Source organism: Macaca nemestrina, chromosome 2, assembly GCF_043159975.1.
Source record: "Macaca nemestrina isolate mMacNem1 chromosome 2, mMacNem.hap1, whole genome shotgun sequence".
In the NCBI taxonomy this organism is placed as follows: domain Eukaryota; kingdom Metazoa; phylum Chordata; class Mammalia; order Primates; family Cercopithecidae; genus Macaca; species Macaca nemestrina.
The window spans coordinates 154,847,695-154,875,290 of NC_092126.1; the positions used below are offsets into that span (position 1 = coordinate 154,847,695).

The 27,596-nt window shown below is 44.9% G+C and overlaps 1 protein-coding gene across 1 annotated transcript in view; it reads left to right on the plus strand.

Annotated features, from left to right (window-relative positions):
- Nucleotides 1–9,340: 9,340 nt before the first annotated feature.
- The window catches only part of LOC105477780 (ISY1 splicing factor homolog), a 37,247-nt gene continuing 18,991 nt past the window's right edge, over nt 9,341–27,596 (plus strand). The window contains exons 1-6 of the mRNA XM_011734559.3: nt 9,341–10,923; nt 12,688–12,710; nt 13,261–13,312; nt 14,885–14,950; nt 15,129–15,171; nt 26,052–26,164. Coding sequence (XP_011732861.2) covers nt 10,690–10,923; nt 12,688–12,710; nt 13,261–13,312; nt 14,885–14,950; nt 15,129–15,171; nt 26,052–26,164 — 531 coding nt within the window. The 5' untranslated portion in view covers nt 9,341–10,689. The remainder of the gene's footprint in view (nt 10,924–12,687; nt 12,711–13,260; nt 13,313–14,884; nt 14,951–15,128; nt 15,172–26,051; nt 26,165–27,596) is intronic.

The following is a 27,596-nucleotide window of genomic DNA, read 5'->3' on the forward strand; positions in this document are numbered from 1 at the left end:
AGACGGGGTTTCACCGTGTTAGCCAGGATGGTCTCCATCTCCTGACCTCGTGATCTGCTCGCCTTGGCCTCCCGAAGTGCTGGAATTACAGGCGTAAGCCACCGTGCCCGGCCTACACATTTTTCTTTAGCCGTTCATCTACTGATGGGCACTTAGGTTGATGTGTATATCGGCTATTGTTAACAGTGCTACAGTAAACATGGGGCTACAGATAACTTTTTGACATTGATTTCCTTTCTTTTGGCCATATACCCAGTAGTGGAATTGCTGGGTCATATGGTAGTTTGACTTAGTTTTTTCTTTTTTTCTTTTTTTTTTTTTTTTTTGAGACGGAGTCTCGCTCTGTCACCCAGGCTGGAGTGCAGTGGCCGGATCTCAGCTCACTGCAAGCTCCGCCTCCCGGGTTCACGCCATTCTCCTGCCTCAGCCTCCCGAGTAGCTGGGACTACAGGCGCCCGCCACCTCGCCCGGCTAGTTTTTTGTATTTTTTAGTAGAGACGGGGTTTCACCGTGTTAACCAGGATGGTCTCGATCTCCTGACCTCGTGATCCGCCCGTCTCGGCCTCCCAAAGTGCTGGGATTACAGGCTTGAGCCACCGCGCCCGGCCTGACTTAGTTTTTTCTACTATTATTTTTATTGAAACTCTTCCTGTAGTGCCACCAGGTTCTTTGCGTTTCTCTTGCCACATGAGAGGAGTACCTCAGCATATTTGGCAAAATAGAAATAGGCCTGGTTTAATTCAGGGACATGTTTAAACATATGGCCTCTAACTCAAGGTCCTTTGGGAGCAGGCTGATCGTGTTAGAGATGACTGAAGTTGCTCAGCTAGGAAATAGAGGGGATGGTGGTGTCAGGAACTGGGGAAGAAGCTATGTGTATGTCCCTATAAGAGGCTCCCCTTAACTGTGGATAGATGGGTAAAGGGAGCAGTCTATCACTTTAAACTTTGTTTAGTATTAATTTTTATTTATTTTTGAGACAGGGTCTCACTCTGTCTTCCAGGCTGGAGTGCAGTAGCCTGGTTTCAGCTCACTGCAACCTCCACCTCCCAGGTTCAAGTAATTCCCCTGCCTCAGCCTCCCAAGTAGCTGGGATTATAGGCGTGTGCCACCACACCCCGCTAATACTTATATTTTTAGTAGAGATAGGGTTTTGCCATGTTAGCCAGACTGGTCTCGAACGCCTGTAATCCCAGCACTTTGGGAGGGCCAGGCAGTTGTATCACTTGAAGTCGGGATTTCCAGACCAGCCTGCAAAACGTGGTGAAATCCTGTCTCTACTAAAAATATAAAAATGAGCCTGACATGGCCAGGCGCGGTGGCTCACACCTGTAATCCCAACACTTGGGGAGGCCAAGGCGGGTGGATCACCTGAGGTCGGGAGTTCGAGGCCAGCCTAACCAACATGGAGAAACTCTGTCTCTACGAAAAATGCAAAATTAGCCTGGTGTGGTTGCACATTCCTGTAATCCCAGCTACTTAGGAGGCTGAGGCAGGAGCATCACTTGAACCCAGGAGGTGGAGGTTGTGGTGAGCCAAGATCGTGCCATTGCACTCCAGTCTGGGCAACAAGAGCAAAACTCCATCTCAAAAACAACAACAAAACCCCTGATGTGGTGATGCAGTCCCAGCTACTCCAGAGGCTGAGGTAGGAGAATCTCTTGAACCTGGGGGGTGGAGGTTGCAGTGAGCCGAGATTGTGCCACTGTACTCCTTCCTGGACTAAGAGTGAGACTCTGTCTCAAAAACAAAACAAAACAAAGATTTTTTGAGGGGCGTCTTGATTCCAAATTCGTTTACAATTTAAAGTGACTAGAAATTTAATTTGGCTTTGAAATTTTGAAATAGAAACATCCTGCAAATACAGAGGTTATGTATCTTATAAGTAAAGTTTTTCTTATACCTTTGTGGTTTTTCAATGAGACATCTTCCTAAAGATTTCCATTTTAGATTACATTTTTATACCTTGGTGTTAATACTTATTGGGCTGAAAAGAAAATGCTTTATTTTATATATTTTTTCCTTTTTTTAATTTTTATTTTTTTTTTGAGACAGAGTCTCGCTCTGTTGCCCAAGCTGGAGTGCAATGGCACTATCTCAGCTTACTGCAACCTCTGCCTCTTGGGTTCAAGTGATTCTCCTGCCTCAGCCTCCCCAGTAGCTGGGATTACAGGTGCCCACCACCAAGCCTGGCTAATTTTTTTTTTTTTTTTGAGACGGAATCTTGCTCACTTGCCCCAGGTGGAATGCAGGTGGTGGTATCTCGGCTCACTGCAACCTCCGCCTCCTGGGTTCAAGTGATTCTCCCACCTCAGCCTCCCAAGTAGCTGGGATTAACAGGTGTGTGCCACCACGCCCGGCTAATTTTTGTATTTTCTTTTTTTTTGTTTTTTTGAGACAGTCTCGTGCTGTCGCCCAGGCAGTGGCGCGATCTCGGCTCACTGCAAGCTCCGCCTCCCGGGTTCACGCCATTCTCCTGCCTCAGCCTCCTGAGTAGCTGGGACTACAGGCGCCTGCCACCACGCCCGGCTAATTTTTTGTATTTTTAGTAGAGACGGAGTTTCACCGTGGTCTCGATCTCCTGACCTTGTGATCCGCCCGCCTCGGCCTCCCAAAGTGCTGGGATTACAGGCGTGAGCCACCGCGCCCAGCCTAATTTTTGTATTTTCAGTGGAGGCAGGGTTTCACCGTGTTGGCCAGGCTGGTCTTGAAATCCTGACCTCAGGTGATCCACCTGCTTCGGCCTCCCAAAGTGCTGGGATTACAGGCGTGAGTCACCGCGCCTAGCCTACTTTTTAATTTAATTTAATTTAATTTTTTTTTTTTTGAGATGGAGTTTCACTCTTGTTGCCCAGGCTGGAATGCAATGGTGCGATCTCGGCTCAATGCAACCTCCGCCTCCCGGGTTCAAGCGATTCTTCTATCTCAGGCTCCTGAGTAGCTGGGATTACAGGTGCCTGCCAGCACGTCTGGCTAATTCTTATATTTTTAGTAGAGACAGGGTTTCACCATGTTGGCCAGGCTGATCTTGAACTCCTGACCTCAGGTGATCCGCCCAACTTGGCCTCCCAAAGTGCTAGGATTACAGGCATGAGCCACCTTGCCTGGCCCGCCTATTTTATATATATATATATATATATATATATATATATTTTTTTTTTTTTTTTTTTTTTTTCGAGGCAGAGTCTTGCTCTGTTGCCCAGGCTGGTCTCAAACTCCAGGGCTCAAGCAGTCCTCCTGCCTCACCTCCCAGAGTGCTGGGTAGAATGCTATCTCAGATCATCGTGGCGGTAGTTTCTGGTTGTTTGGCTGCTAGGACCCTAGTTTGGGACACAGAAGCTCATTGCCCAAAGGTATTTCAAACTTGAGCTGCTAGAAGTGGGGCTGAATCCCTTTTCATAACAGTTTTCCTTAGTACATTACTACGTGATGGATGCCTTGATCTCTTTCCAACACATTTTAAACCTACGAGCCCTTTTTCCCAGAAACAAAGTGTTCATAAAATCTCTGGTCTGGCCGGGTGCAGTGGCTCATGCCTGTAATCCCAGCACTTTGGGAGGCCAACGCGGGCAGATCACGAGGTCAGGAGATGGAGACCATCCTGGCTAACACGGTGAAACCCCGTCTCTACTAAAAATACAAAAAATTAGCCGAGCATGGTGGCGGGCACCTGTAGTCCCAGCTACTCGGGAGGCTGAGGCAGGAGAATGGTGTGAAGCCGGAACCCGGGAGGCAGAGCTTGCAGTGAGCCAAGATCGCGCCACTGCACTCCAGCCTGGGCTACAGAGTGAGACTCCGTCTCAAAAAAAAAAAAAAAATCTCTGGTCTCTGCCTACCATGTATCATCATGACTCATTGGCTCCAATGTTAGACCCTCTATTTAATTGGTGGCATCTGACTATAGCTAACTGGCTGTTAGAATATTATTTTTTAACATTAGGCCATAGGGGGTGTTCAGGCCTTTTTTTTTTTTTTTTAATTTTTTTTTTTTTTTTTTGGTAGACGGAGTCTTGCTCTTGTCACCCAGGCTGCAGTTCAATGGTGCGATCTCGGCTCACTGCAACCTCTGCCTCCCAGGTTCAAGTGATTTTCCCCTCAGCCTCCTGAGTAGCTGGGATTACAGGTACCTGCCACCAAGCCTGGCTAATTTTTGTACTTTTAGTAGAGATGGAGTTTCACCATGTTGGCCAGGCTGGTCTCGAACTCCTAACCTCAGGTGATCCACCCACCTTGGCCTCCCCAAGTACTGGGATTACAGGAATGAGCCACCACGCCTGGCCCATATAGTTGTTTGTTTTTGTTTTTGTTTTTGAGACGGAGTCTTGCTCTGTTGCCTAGGCTGGAGTGCAGTGGTGTGATCTTGACTCACTTCATGCTCTGCCTCCCGGGTTCACACCATTCTCCTGCCTCAGCCTCCCGAGTAGCTGGGATTACAGGTGGCTAGGTGGCTGCCACCACGCCTGACTAATTTTTGTATTTTTAGTAGAGACGGGGTTTCACTGTGTTAGCCAGGACTAGTAGTTGTTAATTTAGCAAAATTATAAACTCATTGTCATTTACAAATTATTATTTTATGCTCAAATTGTCACATTCTTGTTTTCTGCTAAGAACAGAATGCTCCAGGATCCATTCAGACTTTTTTTCTTGCTTCAAGGAATCAACAACTGTTACTTTCCTATTGATGTTATAATTTAGTCACATCTATAAGGTCCTTTTGCATGTACACAGCTTGGGGGATTAGAATATTTACATCTTTGGGAGGGTACTGTTCTGTCTGGCTTCTGGCCCCCAAAGTTTCACATCCATTTCACATATAAAATGCATGTATTCTATTCCAAATTACCCAAAGTATCAGCCCACTGATACTTTTGTAAAATCTTTGGTAACTGGGGTGGGGGGTGTGGAGTAATATCTCATGTACATCTCATCAGCTCCACCTGAGGATATCCTCAGGCTCAAGCCTTTTCTTACATTTTGTCCTTTTTCTCATAGTCCGAGCTGGCAGTGTTTCTGCTGGTATAAAATTCTCTGAAGAACCTTGTGAGCCTCCTTTGTGTGTCGTGGGAATTAATTCCATTAGACAAACAGGAGGCTCCTCTACAGACAGATGGGATAATCTCATACCTGTTTCTGGTTTCTGCTGAGATAGCTGTGTCAGTTGCCTAGTCTCTTCAAAGAGCCCGCAGTATGAATGAATATTCTGATCTTTTGACTCTTCTGAGGCACTAGAAAAAGGTTGTACAACTGCACCTTTGGCTTTTCCTCCAGAGCACACATTCTTTGCAGTGAATCCCCTAATTTTAGCATCTTTTGCTATATGGAAGGCTGAGAATTTCCCAAATCAAGTATCGGTTCCTTTTGGCTTAATAGTTCTCCCCTCAACTTCTCTCTTTTCTTTTGCATTTTATATAAGCAGTAGGAAGAAACCAGAAAACCTCCCCAGCTAAATATCCAAGTTTATTGTTTACAAGTTCTGCTCTCCGCATAACTGTAGGACACAATTCAGCTCAGTTTCTCCCACTATTTGAGGACTCCCTTTCCTCCTGTTTCCAGTAGCATGCTCCTCACTTCCTTCTGAGCCCTCACCAGCAGGAATTTTTTTTTTTTTCCTCGAGATGGAGTCTTGCTCTGTCGCCCAGGCTGGAGTGCAATGGCGCAGTCTTGGCTCACTGCTACCCCTGCCTCCTGTGTTCAAGCGATTCTCCTGCCTCAGCCTCCCGAGTAGCTGGGGTTACAGGCATCCGTCACCACGCCCGGCTAATTTTTGTATTTTTAGTAGAGATGGGGTTTCACCATGTTGGCCAGGCTGGGCTCGAACTCCTGACCTCGTGATCTGCCTGTCTCGGCTTCCCAAAGTGCTGGGATTATAAGTATGAGCCACAGCGCTTGGCCCCCAGCAGTATTGTTAATGTCCATATTTCTATTAACAGTCGTTATGATGATTTACATATTCTTTAACACTGTATGTTCTATTACATTTTCCTTTTTTTTAGACAGGGTCTCTCTATCCCAGACTGGAGTGCAGTGGTGCAATCACAGGTCACTGCAGCCTTGACTACCTGTGCTCAAGTAACTTCCCAGTTCAGCCTCCCGAGGAGTTGGGACCACAGGCAAGCCACCATGTATGGCTAACTTTTAAATTTTTTTTGTAGCCGGGTGCAGTGGCTCACGCCTGTAATCACAAGCACTTTGGGAGGCCAAGGTGGGTGGATCATGAGGTCAGGAGATCCTGGCTAACACGGAGAAACCCTGTCTCTACTAAAAATACAAAAAAATTAGCTGGGTGTGGGGGCGGGCACCTGTAGTCCCAGCTACTCTTGAGGCTCAGGCAGGAGAATGGCGTGAACCTGGGAGGCGAGTTTGCAGTGAGCTGAGATTGCGCCACTGCACTCCAGCCTGGGCGACTGAGCGAGACTCTGTCTCAAAATAAATAAATAAATTAAATAAATAAATAAATAAATAATTTTTTTTTTTGTAGAGATGGGGTCTTCCTATGTTGCCCAGGCTGGTCTTGAACTCCTGGGCTCAAACCATCCTCCCACCTCAGCCACCCAAAGTGCTGGGATTACAGGTGTGAGTCATCGCGCACTTCCTCTATTGTGCTTTTCATTTCCTTCAGAGTCCTCACTAGCAGAGTTGCTAACCCATACTTCTACAAATAATTAAGGCATTCTAGGCTTTTTCTGTCATCAGAATTCTCCAGCCTCTGCCCAGTGCCCAATTCCAAAGCCACTTCAACACTGTTAGGTATTTGTTAGAGAAGCATCCCACTTGGAGGTACCAAAATCCATATTTCATATTGTTGCTTTAACAACCTACCACAAACTTTGTGGTTTAGAACAGTACCAGTTCTTTATAGTTCTGGAAGTCAGAAATAGGTCTTATGGGACTAAAGGTGTCAGCAGGGCTATTTTCCTTCTGGAGCTCTAGGGAAGAATCTTTTTCCTTGCATTTTCCAGCTTCCAGAGACTTTCTGGATTCTTTGGCTCACGTCCATGTCACTCCAGCATCAACTTCGTCACATCTCCTCTGATTCTGAACTTTGGACCCCATCTTGTGGTTTTTTGTTTTGTTTTGTTTTTTGAGACGAAGTTTTGCTCTGTTGCACAGGCTGGAATGCAGTGGCGCGATCTCAGCTCACTGCAAGCTCCGCTTTCCAGGTTCACGCCATTCTCCTGCCTCCGTCTCCTGAGTAGCTGGGATTACAGGTGCCCACCACTGCACCCAGCTAATTTTTGTATTTTTTGTAGAGCCAGGGTTTCATCATATTGGTCAGACTGGTCTCAAACTCCTGATCTCAGGTGATCTGCCTGCGTCAGCCTCCCAAAGTGCTGGGATTACAGGTGTGAACAGCCGCGCCTGGCCTCAAATTTTTTTTTTTTTTTTTTTTTTTTTTTTAGGCAGAGTCTCACTCTGTTGCTCAGGCTGGAGTGCAGTGGCGTGATCTCAGCTCCCTGCAACCTCCACCTCCTGGGTTCAAGCGATTCTCCTGCCTTAGCCTCCTGAGTAGCTGGGATTACAGGCATTCACCGCTGTGTCCAGCTGATTTTTGTATTTTTAGTAGAGATGAGGTTTCACCATGTTGGACAGGCTGGTCTTGAACTAGTGACCTCAGGTGATCCACCCGCCTCAGCCTCCCGAAGTGCTGGGATTACAGGCATTCACCGCTGTGTCCAGCTGATTTTTGTATTTTTAGTAGAGATGAGGTTTCACCATGTTGGACAGGCTGGTCTTGAACTAGTGACCTCAGGTGATCCGCCCGGCTCAGTCTCCCAAAGTGCTAGGATTACAGGCATGAGGCACAGCACCGGGTCCTATCTCAAGCTTCTTAACTGCACCTGCTAAATCCCTTTTGCCATGTAAGGTAACATACTAACAGGTTTCAGAGATTAGGATGTGGACATTTGGCCGGGCGCGGTGGCTCAAGCCTGTAATCCCAGCACTTTGGGAGGCCGAGGCGGGCGGATCACAAGGTCAGGAGATCGAGACCACAGTGAAACCCCGTCTCTACTAAAAATACAAAAAACTAGCCGGGCGCGGTGGCGGGTGCCTGTAGTCCCAGCTACTCAGGAGGCTGAGGCAGGAGAATGGCGGGAACCTGGGAGGCGGAGCTTGCAGTGAGCCGAGATCGCGCCACTGCACTCCAGCCTGGGCAACAGCGTGAGACTCCGTCTAAAAAAAAAAAAAAAAAAAAAAAAAAAAGGATGTGGACATTTTGGGGGGCTGTTTTTCTCCCTGCCATACCTCCTCTCCCGTGAATCCAGGTTTAGTGGAGGACAACATTTGAGGCACTTACATGGATGCTAGGGGACATATATATGAATGTTAGGCAAAAGTCCTGCCTGAAGCTGGAAAATATCTTTTTAATATTAGTTTTTTTCACCCAATTTGATGTATGACATTATTCTATGCCACTTAAAACACATGAACTAATAAAACCAGATTTTTTTTCACCTGTGCGGTTGCTGTTCAGGAATGTAGGCTCAATGTCGTCTCACATCAGCATCTGTATGTGAGATTTTCTAATTTTTGTAACCTGATGTAAATCATAGCAGCTTTGTTGGCCAAATCCAGCCTGCTGGCCAGAAGTTTACAACTGCTGCTTTAGGATTAGTGATGTGATCCAATGACGGATCATAGTTGGGATTGGAATCTCAGATGTCTAAACTGTCTCAAGTGGCAGGGGGATAAAGGAAGGGGTGCTACAGGCAAAAGGAGCAGCACAAACAAAGGCAAGATCAGTGGGAGCAGAGAAAGGAAGGCCATTTAGCAGACTGGCAAAATAGGTCTGACTATTTGTTGCAACCCTAAAGAATTTTACATAAATCTTCACATAACTAAATATTTAAGTGGGCTGGAGGCAAAGCCTTATTCTCATCCACCCAGTGATGTCACCAAACACTAAATCTTGTCTCCTGAGCTCTTAAGTGGCTGACAGTTGATATTACCTTTTGTCTGACATCCAGCAGGATGTATTTTCTCCAGCATTGCAAGCAAGTCTCAAGACCCATTCTGACTAGGTCAGCTTGGGTCTTAAGTCCGCCAGTCACTATGCCTAAGGAGATGGGATGGATGGAATAGCTTAATCTAGTGCTTGATCCATACTTAAAGCTGGGGATGCAGTTCCCTTCCCTACAACCAGAGGGCTACCCAAATGGAACTGAGATAAGTGAGTAAGGGGAGCAGATGCTAGGACAACATAGGTAACACCTCTTGAATCCTGTTAATATGTGATCTCTGCATCCTAGAGTCAGGGACTTAATGGATAAAGGCGGTATGGACATGTTGAGAAGGTCTCATTTGAGTGAGGAATGACCCTGCTTGTTTGAGATCAGATATTTAAGGTAAAAGTTAAGCTGCTTGAACAAAAGACCCCCAGATGCAGAGGCCTTAACAAGACATGTTTTTATTTTTCTCATTTTACAGAGCTCAGTGTTGCAGAGCTGGGAGGGGGGGACTCTGGCATCTTCACAATACTTCCATTTCTGAATTCAGGTTGGCTGATCCCATGGACACCTCTCAGTCAGCAGAGAAAGGAAAAGGGCAAGGGATGTGTATTTTTGTCATGGCTTCATCTATGTCACACATCCCTTTGACTCGATTCTCACCGACCATTACAAATCATAAACCAGACAGGTGGGAGGATGGGGTCTGTAGTGGGGCGGTCATATGCCTACTTAAAACTTGTCACATTTCAGGCACGAGATTCTGGTGACTAAGTACTTTTCCTGTCCTGTCTTATCCCGAACCACATGTCAGCTGCTTCTCTCTTTGGCTTGTGCCTGCTGGCTGCTGCTAGGGTGCCCATCACTAGTTAGGTCCGTGGTGGAGGGAGTCCCTACAGCTGAGGCACCATGCTTGAAAGGGGAAAGCGGCTGTAACTGAATTTGCTGCGGGCCCTCACCTGAATTCCCCACCACAGCTCCCCTCACTGCTGACACCAAGCGGGAGTAACCATCAGAACGTCTCCTACTAGGGACCTCTCCTGTCTTCCTGGTCCTTGTCTAAGGATCCTCTGGTCCCAGCAATGTTCTCAGGACACAGTGACAGCACTTCTCCATCCACCCTCCTCCCCTAAGTGGCACTTTTTGCCTGGAACTTAAATTTTTATTTTAAAAGAGGATGACCTCAAGCATCGTCCAGCTCTGAAAGGCCCCGCGATTCCAGCAGACGAGCCAGAAATGGCCCTAAGAAGTGACACGGAAACGTGAAGGAGTTTACGAAGCCCAGCCAGCTCCAACTCCTGCAGGACGCACACTCCAGCTCACACTACGGGAGCTGTCCGGGCCGTAGATGCCTCGTCGCAGTCAGAGATGATGTCCAGTAATTTCCAAAAGGGGATATTTGCTCTCACAGAAGAATCAAGAAGGAAGCCAGTGGGATTAGAGTAGCGGCGAAAACTCAGCCTTCCACAAAACGGCGCCCAGCGCCGCCTGCTCCCGCACTACCGATAGTGAACGCAAGACATTTCGCACCGCCTGTTTCGAGAGCTAAGACCCGCCGCCCAGGCTGAGTCCGAAAACCTACAGTCTCTCTGCGCAAGCCCGATCCCACAGCTGGGTGTGATGGTGCCGCGTGCTGGCGCTACCGGAAGACCGCCTGCCGGAGCGCGCCGGAATTTTCTCTCCCAATCTCCGGCTGGATCTCCCTTTCACTTCCGGTCCCTTTCTTTTACGTTTCCGACAAAACATGAGGCTCTGTGGGCCGTTAGAATCTTCAGTTCCCGCGAGCGTCGGCTTCGTCTGGGCACGTCCGGTACTCCCTTTCACTTCCGGTCCCTTTCTTTTGCGTTTCCGACAAAACATCAGTGTCTGTGGGCAGTTAGAATCTTCAGTTCCTGTGAGCGTCGGCATCTTTTGGGCCTGTGGAGTTTCTTGGACAGGGGCCGCGGGGCTCCAGGACGGCGCCCTTAGCGACACCATGGTGAGTAGGGTGGGCGGGCAGGCCGGGGGGGCGCCCGGTCCCCCTGGGGCGCTCATGGCGTAGAGGCTCAGGCGTGCAATGCTGAGGGCTTCAGGTTCTTTGGTGTAACGAGGGGATTCTCTTCCTGCCTCGTTTAGCTGTCGCAAATTGAAAAACTGGAAACTGGGGAGCCGCGTTATCGTTCTGGACAGTGTCTTAATCCCGATGAAGCTCTTTAACCTGAGGGAAACAGACACAGAGAAGCGCTAGGGCCCGCTCCGTGTTACGGTGCATAATGTGGGCCGGCTGTTTGTCCCTAAATACCACAGAGAAGATTAAGAGCAGTTGTGACTATATGTTTCTGGGATTATTTCATTTATGTTCGTTCTCAGTCTGCTCCATAATATACAAACATCACGAGGGTAGGGTCTTTTCATTATTGCTTCCTTAATGTCTCACAGAGTCATTGTAGATGTTCAATAACTATTGAAGAAATGAATGGCACAGACAGGAAATGTTCTATGAGGGTGTGCTCTCTGTGGTCTGGCGTCATTTGTTGTTTCTTCATTTCTTCAAGAAGCATTTACGACGTGTAAATATAAGAATGCACGTAGTGCCGGTACAAAAATGTTGATTGGTTACTGTAATATTGGCTACTGTATTATTTTCATTAAGTGAAGCCCCTGTAAGAAACACGGGGCGTCATGGTTAGGTTATATGAGATATATTGGAAGCCATTGTAGATTGATGAGCACAAGCTCCCAAGAAAAAGAGAGAAACTAGTGGAATAGAAGTAGCCGTTTCGCGGGAGGCTGAGGCAGGAGAATGGTGTGAACCCGGGAGGCGGAGTTTGCAGTGAGCCGAGATCGCGCCGCTGCACTCCAGCCTGGGCGATAGAGCGAGACTCCATCTCAGAAAAGAAAAAAAAAAGAAGAGGTAGCCGTTTCTGTGAGAAGGTATGTCCCAAATTACTGCGGTGTTCGCCTATCTACCAAGCATTTGCCAAGTTTGTTTCTGTCAGTTGAAGGGGAGAGTCTCAAAGGAGACTTAAATTGAACTCAATTTTGCTGAGTGTCTGTAAACTGCATGCTTGTTGTATTTATCTCATGAAGACATCGTGACACCTCTGTGAGATGAGGTATGCACCCTATTGTAAAGATGGGGAAACTTGAGTTATAGAGAGACTACTTCTCAGAGATGGTAAGTGGAAGAACTGGGAATGTAAGTCCCTGACTTAGCTGGGACCCTTTCTACCTAGACTCCAACCCAGAAAACTCGGTCTCTGTCAGACACTGTGTTTCAGGGATAATTGAGTTGACATTTAGTGTGACAGTACTTACATAAAGCTTACTTTACGAAAGGCAGTCTTCAGACTTATTTTCCCCAAATACCACTGGCAGGGAACAGGCAATTGTGATGCTGGGTGTTAAGTGCCATGGTAAGTATAATCCTTGATAGAGGACACCAGCCTAACTGGGAAGAAAGGGTCACAGAATAATGTTCTGGGTGGTCATGACACAAGTAAAATTTGAAGGAAGAATAATGCGAGTTAGCCAGATACAAGGTGTTAGGGTCAGTGGAGGAGTAAAGATTTTAAGTAGAGGGAGGCACAGCCTTGGTCACAGGATTTGGACATATTTAATTTTTGTTTATTGTTGTTCATATAGTAGTTCAAGTGGTTTGCTTGTGACTGTATTCTTGTAAAACTTTTCACTAAAAAGTAAGTGGCAAGAAAAAAATATATTTTAAACATGGGCATTTTTCTTCTCTTTTCTCTCTTTCCAGGCCCGAAATGCAGAAAAGGCCATGTAAGTATCAATTTTTTGTAACTTAATAACCACCATGTAACTCTTTTCGTATTTCTTCTTTTTGGTATCTGAGCCTTTTGAGAAGCTGTTTCTTTCTTTACATAAGTTAAAAATAGCATTCCTGTTTTTGCCCATTTGTTTTTTCCGTTAATGTGTTTTCTCACAGTTTCCAGAACTTTTACACTGGATGTACATTTGTTCACCGGTGGTTGGTGCAGGAGTTGTGAGAGTGACAGCTAGAGAACACCAGGATGTTAGCCTTTTAACACCTGGATGTGTTGCTCCTCACAGTGGTCTGATAAGTAGAGTTTCCCACAGTCCTTGTGTGTAGTGTAAGTAAAATATATTCTTGGGTGTTCAGGAATACAAATTGCCCGTTAATCCCTACTCCTGAGAACATGGAAATCCCTAACTACTCTGTGGTTTCTTTATATATATATATATATATGACATTAAATACGATCATAAGCAGATCTAACCCATCCAGGAACATGGGTAATGAGAAGTCTGTGTGAACAGGATCTAATGCAGTCTTTTATATCCCTGATAGGACGGCCTTAGCAAGATTTCGCCAGGCTCAGCTGGAAGAGGGAAAAGTGAAGGTTGGTGTAAATCTTCCTCATGAACTGTAAAGTATCAAGAATAAATGCAGACTGGGCACAGTGGCTCATGCCTGTAATCCCGGTACTTTGAGAGGCTGAGGTGGGTGGATCACTTGAGTTCAGGAGTGTGAGACCAGTCTGGACAAGATGGCAAAATCCTTTCTATACAAAAAATACAAGATTAGCCTAGCCAGGCATGGTGGTGCCTGCCTGTAGTCCCAGCTACTGGGGAAGCTGTGGCAGGAGGATCACTTGAATGCAGGAGTCTTACATTGCAGTGAGCCATGATCATGCCACTGCACTCCAGCCTGGGTGACACAGTGAGAACCTGTCAAAAAAAAAGCTGGGTGCAGTGGCTCACGCCTGTAATCCCAGCACAGTAGAGGCTGACGGGTGGATCATTTGAGGTCAGGAGTTTCAGACCAGCCTGGCCAACATGGTGAAACCCTGTCTCTACTAAAAATACAAAAATTAGCTGGGCATGGTGGCAGGCACCTGTAATCCCAGCTCTTGGGAGGCTGAGGCAGGTGAATCACTTGAGCCCTGCAGATGGAGGTTGCAGTGAGCCGAGAGCGCGCCGCTGCACTCCAGGTCAACAGACTTCAAACTTCAAAATTTCCTATTTCTTATCTGTACCTGCTGACGCTCTTGAGAGTCTGTACACTTGAATTCCAATACCACCTCATAGCTGAGGCAGGGTGATGGATCTGCCTGCTTGTTTTTCAGTTTATTCTGTATTATGATGAGTGGGCCCCCTTCCTTTTTTTTTGAGATGGACTGTCGCTCTGTCGCCCAGGCTCGAGTGCAGTGGCGTGATCTTGGCTCACTGCAACCTCCATCTTCCTGGTTCAAGCAATTCCCCTGCCTCAGCCTCCCAAGTAGCTGGAATTACAGGCACACACCACCACGCCCAGCTAATTTTTTTGTATTTTTAGTAGAGATGGGGTTTCACCATGTTGGCCAGACTGGTCTCAAACTCCAGGCCTCAGGCAATCTGCCTGCCTCGACCTCCCAAAGTGGAGATTACTGGGATGAGCCACCGTGCCCGGCCTGATGATTGGGTCCTGTATTACTCCAGCTCTAATATTGAATAATAGGGACTGGAGTAAGTTGTGGAGAACAGCTGTAAGCTGAAACTGGTAAATGATTTCATCTCTTAGTGACTCAGCCAAATTAGAGATAATATATACCATTCTTTGGATTTTTTTTTTTTAATTTTATATGCACATGTATATGTATACACCCATATTTATGTGTGTTTGTTTTAAACACTGATAGACATTGTTTCTTAAGGTACTATAAATATGCCATGAAATAGCTATAACCTAGTTTAGCTGTCTCTCTATTGCAGGACAGTTAAGTTCTTTTCAGTACTAAATACAATGCAATGAATGTTTTTCCTAAGGAGAGATTGTAGAATGAGGTTTAAGGCTTAATGAGAATCATCTGGAATGAAAACTTCAAATGTATTTAGGCCATTAGATGATTTAGGCTTAAGGCCTGAATCAGTTGTGAATGTTGTATGAAACTTGTAAATAGTATAATGGAAATGTGTTATTTTTTTCTCCTTAGGAACGAAGACCCTTTCTGGCCTCAGAATGTACTGAGCTGCCCAAAGCTGAGAAGTGGAGACGACAGGTATGTTCTGGTAAATTTGATTTCAGTAGAAGTAACAAGTCTCTCATTTCTTCTTACTATCTAAATGACTATTAAACCAAAAGTCTAAGTATTTTTAAATACTAATTTTCAATTATAGTTTTTCTATACTTTCTAACATATTCAAAACTCATTAAAATGTATTACTTTTTTTTAATAGATCATTGGAGAGATCTCTAAAAAAGTGGCTCAGATTCAGAATGGTAAGCAAACCTGTTCCTTTAAAGTGCTTGATTCTCAAATCCACAGTTAGACTTGAGGACTTCAACACTCCTCTCACAATAATCAGTAGAACAAGTATAGTAAATGAGTAAGGACATAGAAGAGCCAATCAATACGATCAGTCAGTTTGATGTAGTTGAAAGTTGTGGAATACTCTACCTCACAACACTGTACCTAACAAAAAAGAATACATGGTTTTTTTGTTTTTTGTGTTTTTTTTTTTTTTTTTTTTTTGAGACAGAGTCTCAGTCTGTCGCCCAGGCTGGAGTGCAGTGGTACCATCTCGGCTCAGTTCAAGCTCCGCCTCCTGGGTTCATGCCATTCTCCTGCCTCAGCCTCCCAAATAGCTGGGACTATAGGCGCCTGCCACCATGCCCGGCTAATTTTTTTGTACTTTTAGTAGAGATAGGGTTTCACTGCTTTAGCCAGGATGGTCTCCATCTCCTGACCTCGTGATTCGCCCGCCTCAGCCTCCCAAAGTGCTGGGATTACAGGCATGAGCCACGACGCCCGGCCTAATACATGGTCTTTTTTAAGAGCACATGGAACGTTCACCAAAATAAAACATATTCTGGGCTGCAGAACAAATGTTAACAAATTTAAAATATTTGAGACCGGGTGCAGTAGCTCAGGCCTATAATCCCAGCACTTTGGGAGGCCAAGGAGGGAGGATCACCTGAGGGTGGGAGTTTGAGACCAGCCTGACCAACATGGAGAAACGCCATCTCTACTGAAAATACAAAATTAGCTGGGTGTGGTGGCATGTGCCTGTAATCCCAGCTACTTGGGAGGCTGAGGTAGAAGAGTCACTTGAACCTGGTGGGTGGAGGTTACAGTGAACCGAGATCACACCATTGCACTCTAGCCTCGGCAACAAGAGTGAAACTCCATCTCAAAAAAAAAAAAAATGAAATTACACAAAGTATTTTCTCTGATTATAACAATAGATTCATATCTGAAAAATTCCTAAATATTTGGAAATTAACACACTTTTAAATAATTCATGTGTCTGAGAGGAAACAGCAAAGAAATTAGAAGATATTTTGAATTTAATTAGAGTGAAAACATAATGTCAAAATTTAGGAGATGAAAAAATTTATGGGATATAGTGCTTAGTTAAAAATGTATAGCACTGGCCTGGTGCAGTGGCTCACGCCTATAATCCCAGCAGTTTGGGAGGCTGAGGTGGGTGGATCACGAGGTCAGGAGATAAAGAGACTATCCTGGCCAACATGGTGAAACCCTGTTTCTACTAAAAATACAAAAATTAGCTGGGTGTGGTGGCATGTGCCTGTAATCCCAGCTACTCTGGAGGCTGAAGCAGGAGAATCGCTTGAATCCAGGAAGCGGAGGTTGTAGTGAGCCAAGATCCTGCCAATGCACTCCAGGAATCCATCTCAAAACAAACAAACAAAAAATATATATATAGCACTGAAATAATGGAAAATTATGGAAGTTTTCAAATCAGTGATCTAACCTTCTACCCTACGAAATTAGAAAAGAAGAGGCCAGGCGCAGTGGCTGAAGCCTGTAATCCCAGCACTTTGGGAGGCCGAGACAGGCGGATCACGAGGTCAGGAGATCAAGACCATCCTGGCTAACACGGTGAAACTCTGTCTCTACTAAAAAATACAAAAAATTAGCCGGGCGTGGTGGTGGGCGCCTATAGTCCCAGCTACTCAAAAAAAAGAAAAGAAGAACAAATTAAACGCAAAGGAAGCAGAAGGAAGGAAATGGTTAAGATAAGAAATCAATTAACATTGAAAACAAGATGAGTAGAGAAAACAGCCCAATAGCTGGTTTTTTGAAAAGATCAATAAAATTGATAAACTTCTAGTCAGACTGACCAAGAAAAAAATACACAAATTAAGAATATTAGGAACCAAATTGGGAATATTACTATAGACTCTAGACATTAAAAGGATAATACGGAAATATTACAGACAATTTTATGCCCATAAATTTGACAACTTAGATGAAATAGGTCAATTCCTTAAATTCCTTATAATTCACAAACTGCCAAAGCTCATTTAAGAGGAGTGGTTCTTTTTTTTTTTTTTTTGAGACAGAGTCTTGCTCTCTGTCACCCAGGCCGGAGTGCAGTGGTGAATTCTCGGCTCACTGCAACCTCCACCTCCCTGGATTCAAGCAGTTTCTCCAGCCTCAGCCTCCTGAGTAGCTGGGATTACAGGCACCCTCCATCATACCTGGCTAATTTTTGTAATTTTTTAGTAGAGACGGGGTTTCACCATGTTGGACAGGCTGGTCTTAAATTCCTGACCTCAGGTGATCCACCCTCCTCAGCCTTCCAAAGAGCTAGGATTACAGGTGTGAGCCACTGTGCTTGGCCAAGAAGTAGTTCATTTTTTTATTGTTGTTTTGTTTTGAGACGGAGTCTCGGTCTGTTGCCCAGGCTGGAATGCAGTGGCATGATCTTGGCTCACCACAACCTCTGCCTCCTGAGTAGCTGGGATACAGGCACCTGCCACCACGCCCGGCTAATTTTTTGTGTGTTTTTAGTAGAGATGGAGTTTCATCATGTTAGCCAGGGTGGTCTCGATCTCCTGACCTCATGATCCACCTGCCTCAGCCTCCCAAAGTGCTGGGAGCCACCGCACCTGGCCCTGAAGAAATTTTTGATTGTTACAACTGGAAGGGTGCTACTGGCATATAGTGGGTAGAGGCCAGGGATGTGTTAAGCTTCCTACAAATAATTATCCTAAATAAACCACAGTGTCAATAATTCCACTGTTTAGAGACACAGTTCAAGAAGAAATGGTAAACCTGAGTAGTCCTGTATCTGTTAAAGAAATCAAGGCTGGGCATCGTGGCTCACACCTATAACCGCAGCACTTTGGAAAGCCGAGGTGGGTGGATCACCTGAGGTTAGGAGTTCAAGACCAGGCTGGCCAACATGGTGAAACCCCATCTCTACGAAAAATACAAAAATTAGCCAGGCATGGTGACGTGTGCCTGTAATCCCAGCTACTTGGGAGGCTGTGACAGGAGAATCACTTTAACCCAGGAGACAGAGGTTGCAGTGAGCCAGGATTGGGCCACTGCACTCCAGCCCGGGTAACAGAGTGACAGTCCATCTCAGAAAAAAAAATAGAAAAAAGATGGAAAGAAATTGAATTCGTTTCTAAATAACTTTCTACAAAGAAAATTCCAGGCCCAGATGGCTTCACTGGTCAGTTCTACTAAATATTTAAGGAAGAAATAATACCAACTCTACATAGTTTCCTCAAGAAAATGGAAGAAGAGGGAACACTTTTTAACTCATTTTATGAATTTTAGTATTAGTATCATTAGAATTCATTTTATGAATATTTATTATCAGTGTTACCCTTATGCTAAAATCAGAAAAAGATATGGGAAATAACTACTGACCACTATTTCCTATGAATATAGACAAAATCTTTAATGAAATACTAGCATATCAAACCTAGCAATGTATAAAAAGGATAATACATCACAACTAAGTAGGATTTATTCTGGAAAACCATAGTTGATTCAACATTCAAAAATAAGTTAATTCGGCCGGGCGCGGTGGCTCAAGCCTGTAATCCCAGCACTTTGGGAGGCTGAGACGGGCGGATCACGAGGTCAGGAGATCGAGACCATCCTGGCTAACACGGTGAAACCCCGTCTCTACTAAAAAATACAGAAAACTAGCCGGGCGCAGTGGCGGGCGCCTGTAGTCCCAACTACTCGGGAGGCTGAGGCAGGAGAATGGCGTGAACCCGGGAGGCGGAGCTTGCAGCGAGCTGAGATCCGGCCACTGCACTCCAGCCTGGGCGGCAGAGCGAGACTCCGTCTCAAAAAAAAAAAAAAAAAAAAAAAGTTAATTCACTGTCATTCTAAAGAAGAAAAACTGTATGATGATCTAAGTAGATGCAGAAAAAGTATTTGACAAAATTAGACATTTATTCATGATAAGAACTCAGCAAACTGGGAATAAAAGGAAGCTTTTTACCTTGATAAAGCACTTCTTTTTTTTTTTTCTTTTTTTTTTCTGAGATGGTGTTTTGCTCTTGTCACCCATGCCGGAGCGCAGTGGTGCAATCTCAGCTCAATGTAACCTCCGCCTCTCAGGTTCAATTGATTCTCCTGCCTCAGCCTCCCGAGTAGCTGGGAATACAGGCGCCAGCCGCCACGCCTAGCTAATTTTCGTATTTTCAGTAGAGACAGGGTTTCACCATGTTGGCAAGGCTGGTCTCGAATTCCCAACCTCAGGTGATCCACCCACCTTGGCCTCCCTAAGTGCTGGGATTATAGGCATGAGCCACCACACCCAGCCCTGCTAAAGTACTTCTAATAAGAAACCCATAGTCTAAACTATTTAATGGTGAAGGATTGAATGCTTTCCTCCTAAGATCAGGAATAAGGCAAAGACATCCATTCTCACCACTATATTCAGCATGATGCTGGAAATCCTAGCTAGTGCAGTAAAGTTAGAAAAGGAAATAAAAGGCATAAAGATTAGAAAGTAATAAATAAAACTGTCTTTATTGTAATGTAGAAAATCCTATATAATTTTCTTTGTTATTTGAGATGGAGTCTCGCTCTGTCACCCAGGCTGGAGTGCAGTGGCGTAGTCTCAGCTCACTGCAACCTCTGCCCCCTGGGTTCAAGCAATTCTCCTGCCTCAGCCTCCTGAGTAGCTGGGCCTACAGGCATGTGCCACAATGCCTGGCTAATTTTTGTATTTTTAGTAGAGACAGCGTTTCGCCATGTTGGCCAGCCTGGTCTCCAACTCCCAACCTCAGGTGATCTGCCTGCCTCTGCCTCTCAAAGTACTGGGATTACAGGCATGAGCCACCATGCCCAGCCTAAAATCCTACATAATTTTGTATGTAGAAAATCCCAAGGAACCTACAGAAAGAATTCTAAAATGGATAAGTGAGTTTATCAAGTTCACAGAAAAGTTCAGTATACAGAATTTTATATATATATACACACATACACACACACACACACACACACACACACACACACATATATATATAATTTTTTTTTTTTTTTTGAGACAGAGTCTTGCTCTGTCACCCACGCTGGAGTGCAGTGGCCCAGTCTCGGCTCACTGCAACCTCTGCCTCCCAGGTTCAAACTATTCTGCCTCAGCCTCTCGAGTAACTGGGACTGCAGGCATCCACCACCACACCTGGCTGATTTTTGTATTTTTAGTAGAGACAGGGTTTCACCATGTTGGCTAGGCTGGTCTGGAACTTCTGGGCTCAATTGATCTGCCTGCTTCAGCCTCCCAAAGTGCTGGGTTTACAGGTGTGAGCCACCATGCTCAGCTTCAAAGTTATATACTAACATTGAATAGCTGGAAATACAACATTTTTTTTAAAGTGCTATTTACAAAAGCACCAAAACACAAGAAATAACTTAGGTATAAATCTTTTTAAAAAATTATTATTATTATTATTTTGAGATGGAGTCTCGCTGTGTCCCCCAGGCTGGAGTGCAGCTCACTGCAAGCTCTATCTCCCAGGTTCACGCCGTTCTCCTGCCTCAGCCTCTCGAGTAGCTGGGACTATAGGTGCCCGCCACCACGCCCAGCTAATTTTTTGTATTTATAGTAGAGACGAGGTTTCACCGTGTTAGCCAGAATGGTCTGGATCTCCTGACCTTGTGATCCACCTGCCTCGGCCTCCCACAGTGCTGGGATTACAGGCATGAGCCACTGCACCTGGCCATACTTAGGTATAAATCTAACAAAATACAGTCAGGATCTGTATGCTGAAAACTAGGATGCAATGATTAAAGAAACCAAAGAAGACCTGAATGAATGGAGAAATATACTGTGCTGTCGTATGAGAAGACTTAACACAGTAAAGATGTTGATTCTTTCTGTCTTCAAATATATCACAATCAAAATTCTAACAGGATTTTTTGTTTACATTGATATTCTGTGTCTGAAATTTAATTGGAAAGGCGAACTACAATAGCCAAAACAATTTTGAAAAGGAACAAAATTGGAGCATTCATTCCACCTGATTTCAAGATGTAATAGAAAGCTCCAGCTTCCAGGTAATGTGGTATTGGTGAAAGGATAGGGCACATAGACCAAGGAAACAGAATTAGAAGTCCAGTAGAAGTCCAGAAATAGAGCCGCACATAAATGGTCAGTTGACTTTTTTTTTTTTTTTTTTTAATAGAGCCTTTCTCTGTCACCCAGGCTGGAGTCCAGTGGTGCAGTCATAGCTCACTGCAGCATCCACCTCCTGGGCTCAAGTGATCCTTTTGCCTCAACCTCTCATGTAGCTGAGACTGCAGATGCATGCCACCATGCCTGGCTAATTTTTTTCTTTCTTTTTTTTTTTTTTTGAGATGGAGTCTTGCTCTGTTGCCCAGGCTGGAGTGCAGTGGCACGATCTCGGCTCACTGCAAGCTCTGCCTCCAGGGTTTAAGCAATTCTCCTGCCTCAGCCTCCCGAGTAGCTGGGACTACAAGTGCATGCCACCATGCATGGCAGATTTTTTTGTATATATATATATATATATATATATATATATATATATATATATTTTTTTTTTTTTTTTTTTTAGTGGAGACGGGGTTTCACTGTGTTAGCCAGGATGGTCTCCATCTCCTGACCTGATCTGCACACCTTGGCCTCCCAAAGTGCTGGGATTACAGGCGTGAGCTGCTGTTCCTGGCAGGCCTGGCTAATTTTTTTTTTTTTTTTTTTTTTTTTGAGATGGAGTTTCGTTCTTGTTGCCCAGGCTGGAGTGCAGTGGCGTGATCTCAGCTCACTGCAACCTCCACCTCCTGGGTTCAAGCGATTCTCCTGCCTCAGCCTCCCAAGTAGCTGGGATTACAGGCACACATCACCATGCCCAGCTAATTGTTTGTATTTTTAGTAGAGATAGGGTTTCTCCATGTTTGTCAGACTGGTCCCGAACTGCCAACTTCATGTGATCTGCCCGCCTCGGCCTACCAGAGTGCTGGGATTACAGGTGTGAGCCACTGCGCCCAGCCCTGCCTGGCTAATTTTTAAATTTTTTGTAAAGATGGGCTCTTGTTGCCCAGGCTGGACTTGAGCAGTCTTCCCATCTGTGTCTCCCAAAGTGTTGGGATTACAGGCATGAGCCACTATGTCTGGCTTGGTCAATTGACTTTTGACAAAGTTATGAAAACAATTCAGTGGAGAAAGGGATGACAAATAACTCTTAAAAATTGATCAATAAGAAAATATAATTTGCGGCAGGGCGTGGTGGCTCACACCTGTAATCCCAGCACTTTGGGAGGCCGAGGCGAGTGGATCACAAGGTCAGGAGATTGAGACCATCCTGGCTAACACGGGGAAACCCCGTCTCTGCTGAAAATACAAAAAAAATTAGCCGGACTTGGTGGCAGGCGCCTGTAGTCCCAGCTACTCGGGAAGCTGAGGTGGGAAGTGGCGTGATCTCAGGAGGCGGAGCTTGCAGTGAGCAGAGATCGTGCCACTGCACTCCAGCCTGGGTGACAGAGTGAGACTCCATCTCAAAAAAAAAAGAAAAAAAAATATAATTTGTTTTAAGAAGTGGGCAAAATTTTGAACAGATACTTTACCAAAGAAAATATGTAGGCTCGGCATGGTGGCTCACGCCTGTAATCCCAACACTTTGGGAGGCCGAGATGGGTGGATCACTTGAGGCCAGGAGTTTGAGACTAGCCTGGCCAAGATGGCAAAACCCTGTCTCTACTAAAACTACAAAAATTAGCTGGGTGTGGTGGCTCACGTCTGTAATACCAACTACTTGGGAGGCTGAGGCATGAGGATAGCTTGAACCTGAGAGGCAGAGGTTGCAGTGAGCTGAGATTGTACCACTGCACTCCAGCCTGGGCAACAGAGCCAGACTGTCTAAAAAATATATATATATATAGAGGCAGATGAGCATCTTTTCATGTATTTAACATAATAGTCATAAAGGAAATGCAGATTAAAACAAGATACTACACACTTAATAGAATGACTTAAATAGTGACAATGCCAAGTGCTGGTGAGTATGTGAAGTAATGAACTCACATGCACTGGTAGTGAGGAGGCAAAATGGAACACCTACTTTAAAATGGGGTTTGGTGGTTTCTTATAAAGTTAAACATACACTTAACCTGTGATCCAGCAATTCCATTCCTAGATATTTCTCCAAGAGAAATGTAATCCTTTTCTGTTACACAAAAACTCATACATAATGTTTATAGTAGTCCCAAAACTGGAAGCAACCCAAAGGTCCTTCTGGTGAATGGATAAACAAACTGAGGTGTGTCTATACAATCAAATAATACTCAGTTGTAAAAACAAACATATAGACTAGGCACTGTGGCTCATGCCTATAATCCCCAGCACTTTGGGAGACCAAGGTGGGAGGATCGCTTTGAGCCCAGGAGTTGGGGACCAGCCTGGGCAACATAGTAAGGTCTCATCTTTGTAAATGATAATAATAATCAAAGTAAATAAATAAAATTAAAATATATGGATGAATCTCAAAAGCATGCTTTTGAGCATAATGCTGAGTGAAAGAAACAAAACTCAAAATGCCGTATAGTTTATGATCCCATTTATATGATGTTCTGGAAAAGCAAAATTATAGGAACAAAATACATTATGTTTACTAGTGGCCAAAAGTTGGGTAAGGGGAGGGGGTGACTATAGTGGCACATAAGGGAATGTTTTGGGGCGATGGAACTTTTTGTGTCTTAATTGTGGTCATGATTACATGATTATATGCATTTGTGAAAACTCATTACGTACCAAAAAGTAATGTTTTTATATATAGATTTTGGAAAGTCAATGAAAAAACGTAAAACATGTGATTCTTGTTTTCTCCAAGATGTCTTGGCTTTGCTTTGGGAGAGGCTTCTGGAATCCTCTCCGTTTGCTTTGGTTGAGGCCCTCAGATGATTGGGCAGATGATTGGGCTGCTTTGAGTTCTCTGTGTCTTTAGCACTGGAAAGTCTCACCATGGTAGTGGCAGATCTTTTTCTTTCTTAACAGAACAGAACATGGGAGTGGGAGGTTCTAAAATGTATTTTTTTAAAAACTTTTTATTTATTTATTTTTTTTGAGACAGTCTTGCCCTGTCGCCCAGGCTGGAGTGCAGTGGCATGATCTTGGCTCAGTGCAACCTCTGTCTTCCAGGCTCAAGCAATTCTTCTGCCTCAAGCTTCCTCAGTAGCTGGGATTACAAGCGTGCACCACCACTTCCGGCTAATTTTTGTATTTTTAGTAGAAACAAGGACTCCCCATGTTGGCCAAGGCTGGTCTCGAACTCCTGACCTCAAGTGATCTATCCTCCTGTGCCTCCCAGAAGGCTGGGATTACAGGTGTGAGCTACTGCACCCACTTACAGTGTATTCTTTTTACTTGACTTTTTTTTTTGAGTCAAGGTCTCACTCTGTCACCCAGGCTGGAGTACAGTGGTGCTATCACAGCTCACTGCAGTCTCCACCTCCTGGGCTCAAACGATTCTCCCACCTCAGTCTCCCAAGTAGCTGGAACCACAGGCATGTGCCACCACACCCAGTTAATTTTTCGTATTTTTGGTGGAGATGGGATTTCACTATGTTGCCCAGGCTGGCTTGAACTCCTGAGCTCAAGCAGTCCACCTACCTCGGCTTCCCAGAGTGCTGGGATTACAGGCGTGAGCCACTGCACCCGGCCTGTTTGACTTTTTTTTTTTTTTTTTTTTGAGGTGGAGTCTTGCTCGTCGCCCAGGCTGGAGTGCAGTGGCACGATCTCGGCTCACTGCAAGCTCCACCTCCCAGGTTCATGCCATTCTCCTGTCTCAGCCTCCCGAGTAGTTGGGACTACAGGCGCCCACCACCATGCCCTGCTAATTTTTTGTATTTTTAGCAGAGACAGGGTTTCACTGTGTTAGCCAGGATGATCTCGATCTCCTGACCTCGTGATCCACCTGCCTCGGCCTCCCAGAGTGCTGGGATTACAGGCGTGAGCCACCGCGCCCGGCCTGTTTGACTTTTTTTAAAAAATGGACTTTATCCAGCAAAAATTACATGTAATAAAATTCCTCCATTTTTAATGTAGAGTTGGATGAATTACAGCAGATTTTTATACCCATGAAAGCCACCACGTCCACAAGCAGTATCCATCACCCCTAGAAGTCCTCTCATGCCCATCTTCTAGAGCATCAGTCTTAGCTGTAACCCAGGTGTAAGAGCCCTTCTGGACCTGCTGTTGTCATCCAGCATTACCTCATAAAGGCCTTGCTGTGTCTACACTGTGTGCAAATTGTCCCTTCCAACAGTTACATGATGTTTCATTTCAACATATTAGGGTTCATTAACCATTTTCCTACCTTCTCTATGGTGTGATGCCCCAGCTGCACCGCAGTGAAATTTGTTGTGCACATCCCTTTCAATTAATCCCTTAGGCTTAATTCTTAGCCCTATAGTCCTTGCCAGAAATTTTTCCCATATAGCAATACATTGCTTTCCTGAAAAGGCTAAACCATCCTAGAATGCTGCCAGCCCTGGGTGCCCATCCCAGCCTCATTGTGTCTTTGCTGGCCTTGGTTGCTGTTTCCCCCTCTCTCTTAAGAGCTTGTTATTTCAGTAGCTGTATAAATGGAACTGCCGGGTTGTTTCAGGGTAGTTTGTATTTTTTTGGTTGCTAGTGAGGATGAAATTAGTTTCAGGGATTTTTTTTTTCTTACGCTAGTGGAAACTCTTTATAATTCTTGTCCTTTCATTTATTTGGGTTATTTTTCTTATCAATTTAGATGAGTATTTTTATGTAGTGTACCTTTGTAGATGTTCACATTGATTTTAAGGGTATGATATTGAGTGTAAGTGTTGGAGGTGTTGATGATTTTTATGGAATTATATCGTTAACCTTTTTGTTTTCTAGCTGGTTTAGGTGAATTTCGAATTCGTGACCTGAATGATGAAATTAACAAGCTGCTAAGGGAGAAAGGACACTGGGAGGTCCGGATAAAGGAGCTGGGCGGTCCTGATTATGGAGTGAGTACATGGCAGCCCCAGTGGCGGGTCCCATCTAGTTTTCCACCCCCAGCAGTTCCCAGCCCATTCCTGCCATAGTAGTCCCTTGATACAGGAAACCTGTGAACAGGTGGGTAGGATGATGCTGGAAGACTTCACAGCACCTGCATCACAGTAGACAGGGCATCTGTATGTACTGGCCAGAAGGCCTTGTGTAAGCTGCTTCATCTCTGGGCCTTGTGTTTAAAATGACCGTGAGCCGGGTGCGGTAGCTCACTCCTGTAATCCCAGCACTTTGGGAGGCCGAGGTGGGCAGATCACTTGAGGTCAGGAGTTCAAGACCAGCCTGGCCAATATGGCAAAAGCCCATCTCTTCTAAAAATACAAAAATTAGCTATGTGTGGTGATGCATGCCTGTAATCCCAGCTACTTGGGAGGCTGAGGCAGGAGAATCACTCGAACCTGGAAGACAGAGGTTGCAGTGAGCCAAGATCGCTACTGCACTCCAGCCTGGGCAACAGAGTCAGACTCCTTCCCCCCCCACAAAAAAAAGAAAGAAAGAAAAGACTATGGTTCTTCGCTGGGTGCAGTGGCTCACGCCTGTAATCCTAGCAGTTTGGGAGGCTGAGTCAGGACGACCACTTGAGCACAGGAGTTTGAGATCAGCCTAGGCAACGTTGTGGGACCCTTAATCTACAAAATATTTAAACATTAGCTAGGCATGGTAGCAGATGCTTATAGTCCCAGAAGGATGAGGTGGGAGGGTCGCTTGAGCCTGGGAGGTGGAGGCTGCAGGGAGCTGTCATCATGCCACTCACCTCAGCCTGGGTGCCAGAGCAAGATGCTGTCTCAAAAAAAAAAAAAAAAGATAAAATGACAATGGTTCCTCCCATTATTTGAGCACCTTAGGAACCGGAGACAGCCATTTGTTGGCTTTGTTATCTGAGAGCCATAGAGACACTCCATTCTGTCCTTTTTTTGGACTTCTGTAAGTACAATACTCTAGAAACATAGCTTTCAAACTTTTAAGAACATGGCCCATTGTAAAACACACACAGACACACACACACACAATCACAAGCCAGCACACAACGGTGCTGAAAAAACAGTAGTATGGTATACTTTGATATTTTTTATTCTGTTCTATTTTGGTTTTTAAAAAATTGATGTTTGTGACCTGCTTAACTGATTTCATGACGCACTAATGGGTCTTGGTTTTGAAAACTCCTGCCCCAGAGCCTAATTATTTCACACTTTTGTGATGAGACCTACCTCAGATCACTGGAAACAACAGTATCTAATCAATGGACGATAACATGTTATATAAGAAACACATGCAGTTTTTCTACGTGTTGATCTTTTCACCTTTGAGAAAGTCTTAACACATAACCGTAATTCTCCCCCTAGTACATACAAATGGAGCATTCAGCCTTCCCACTGCAGAAGAGGAAAG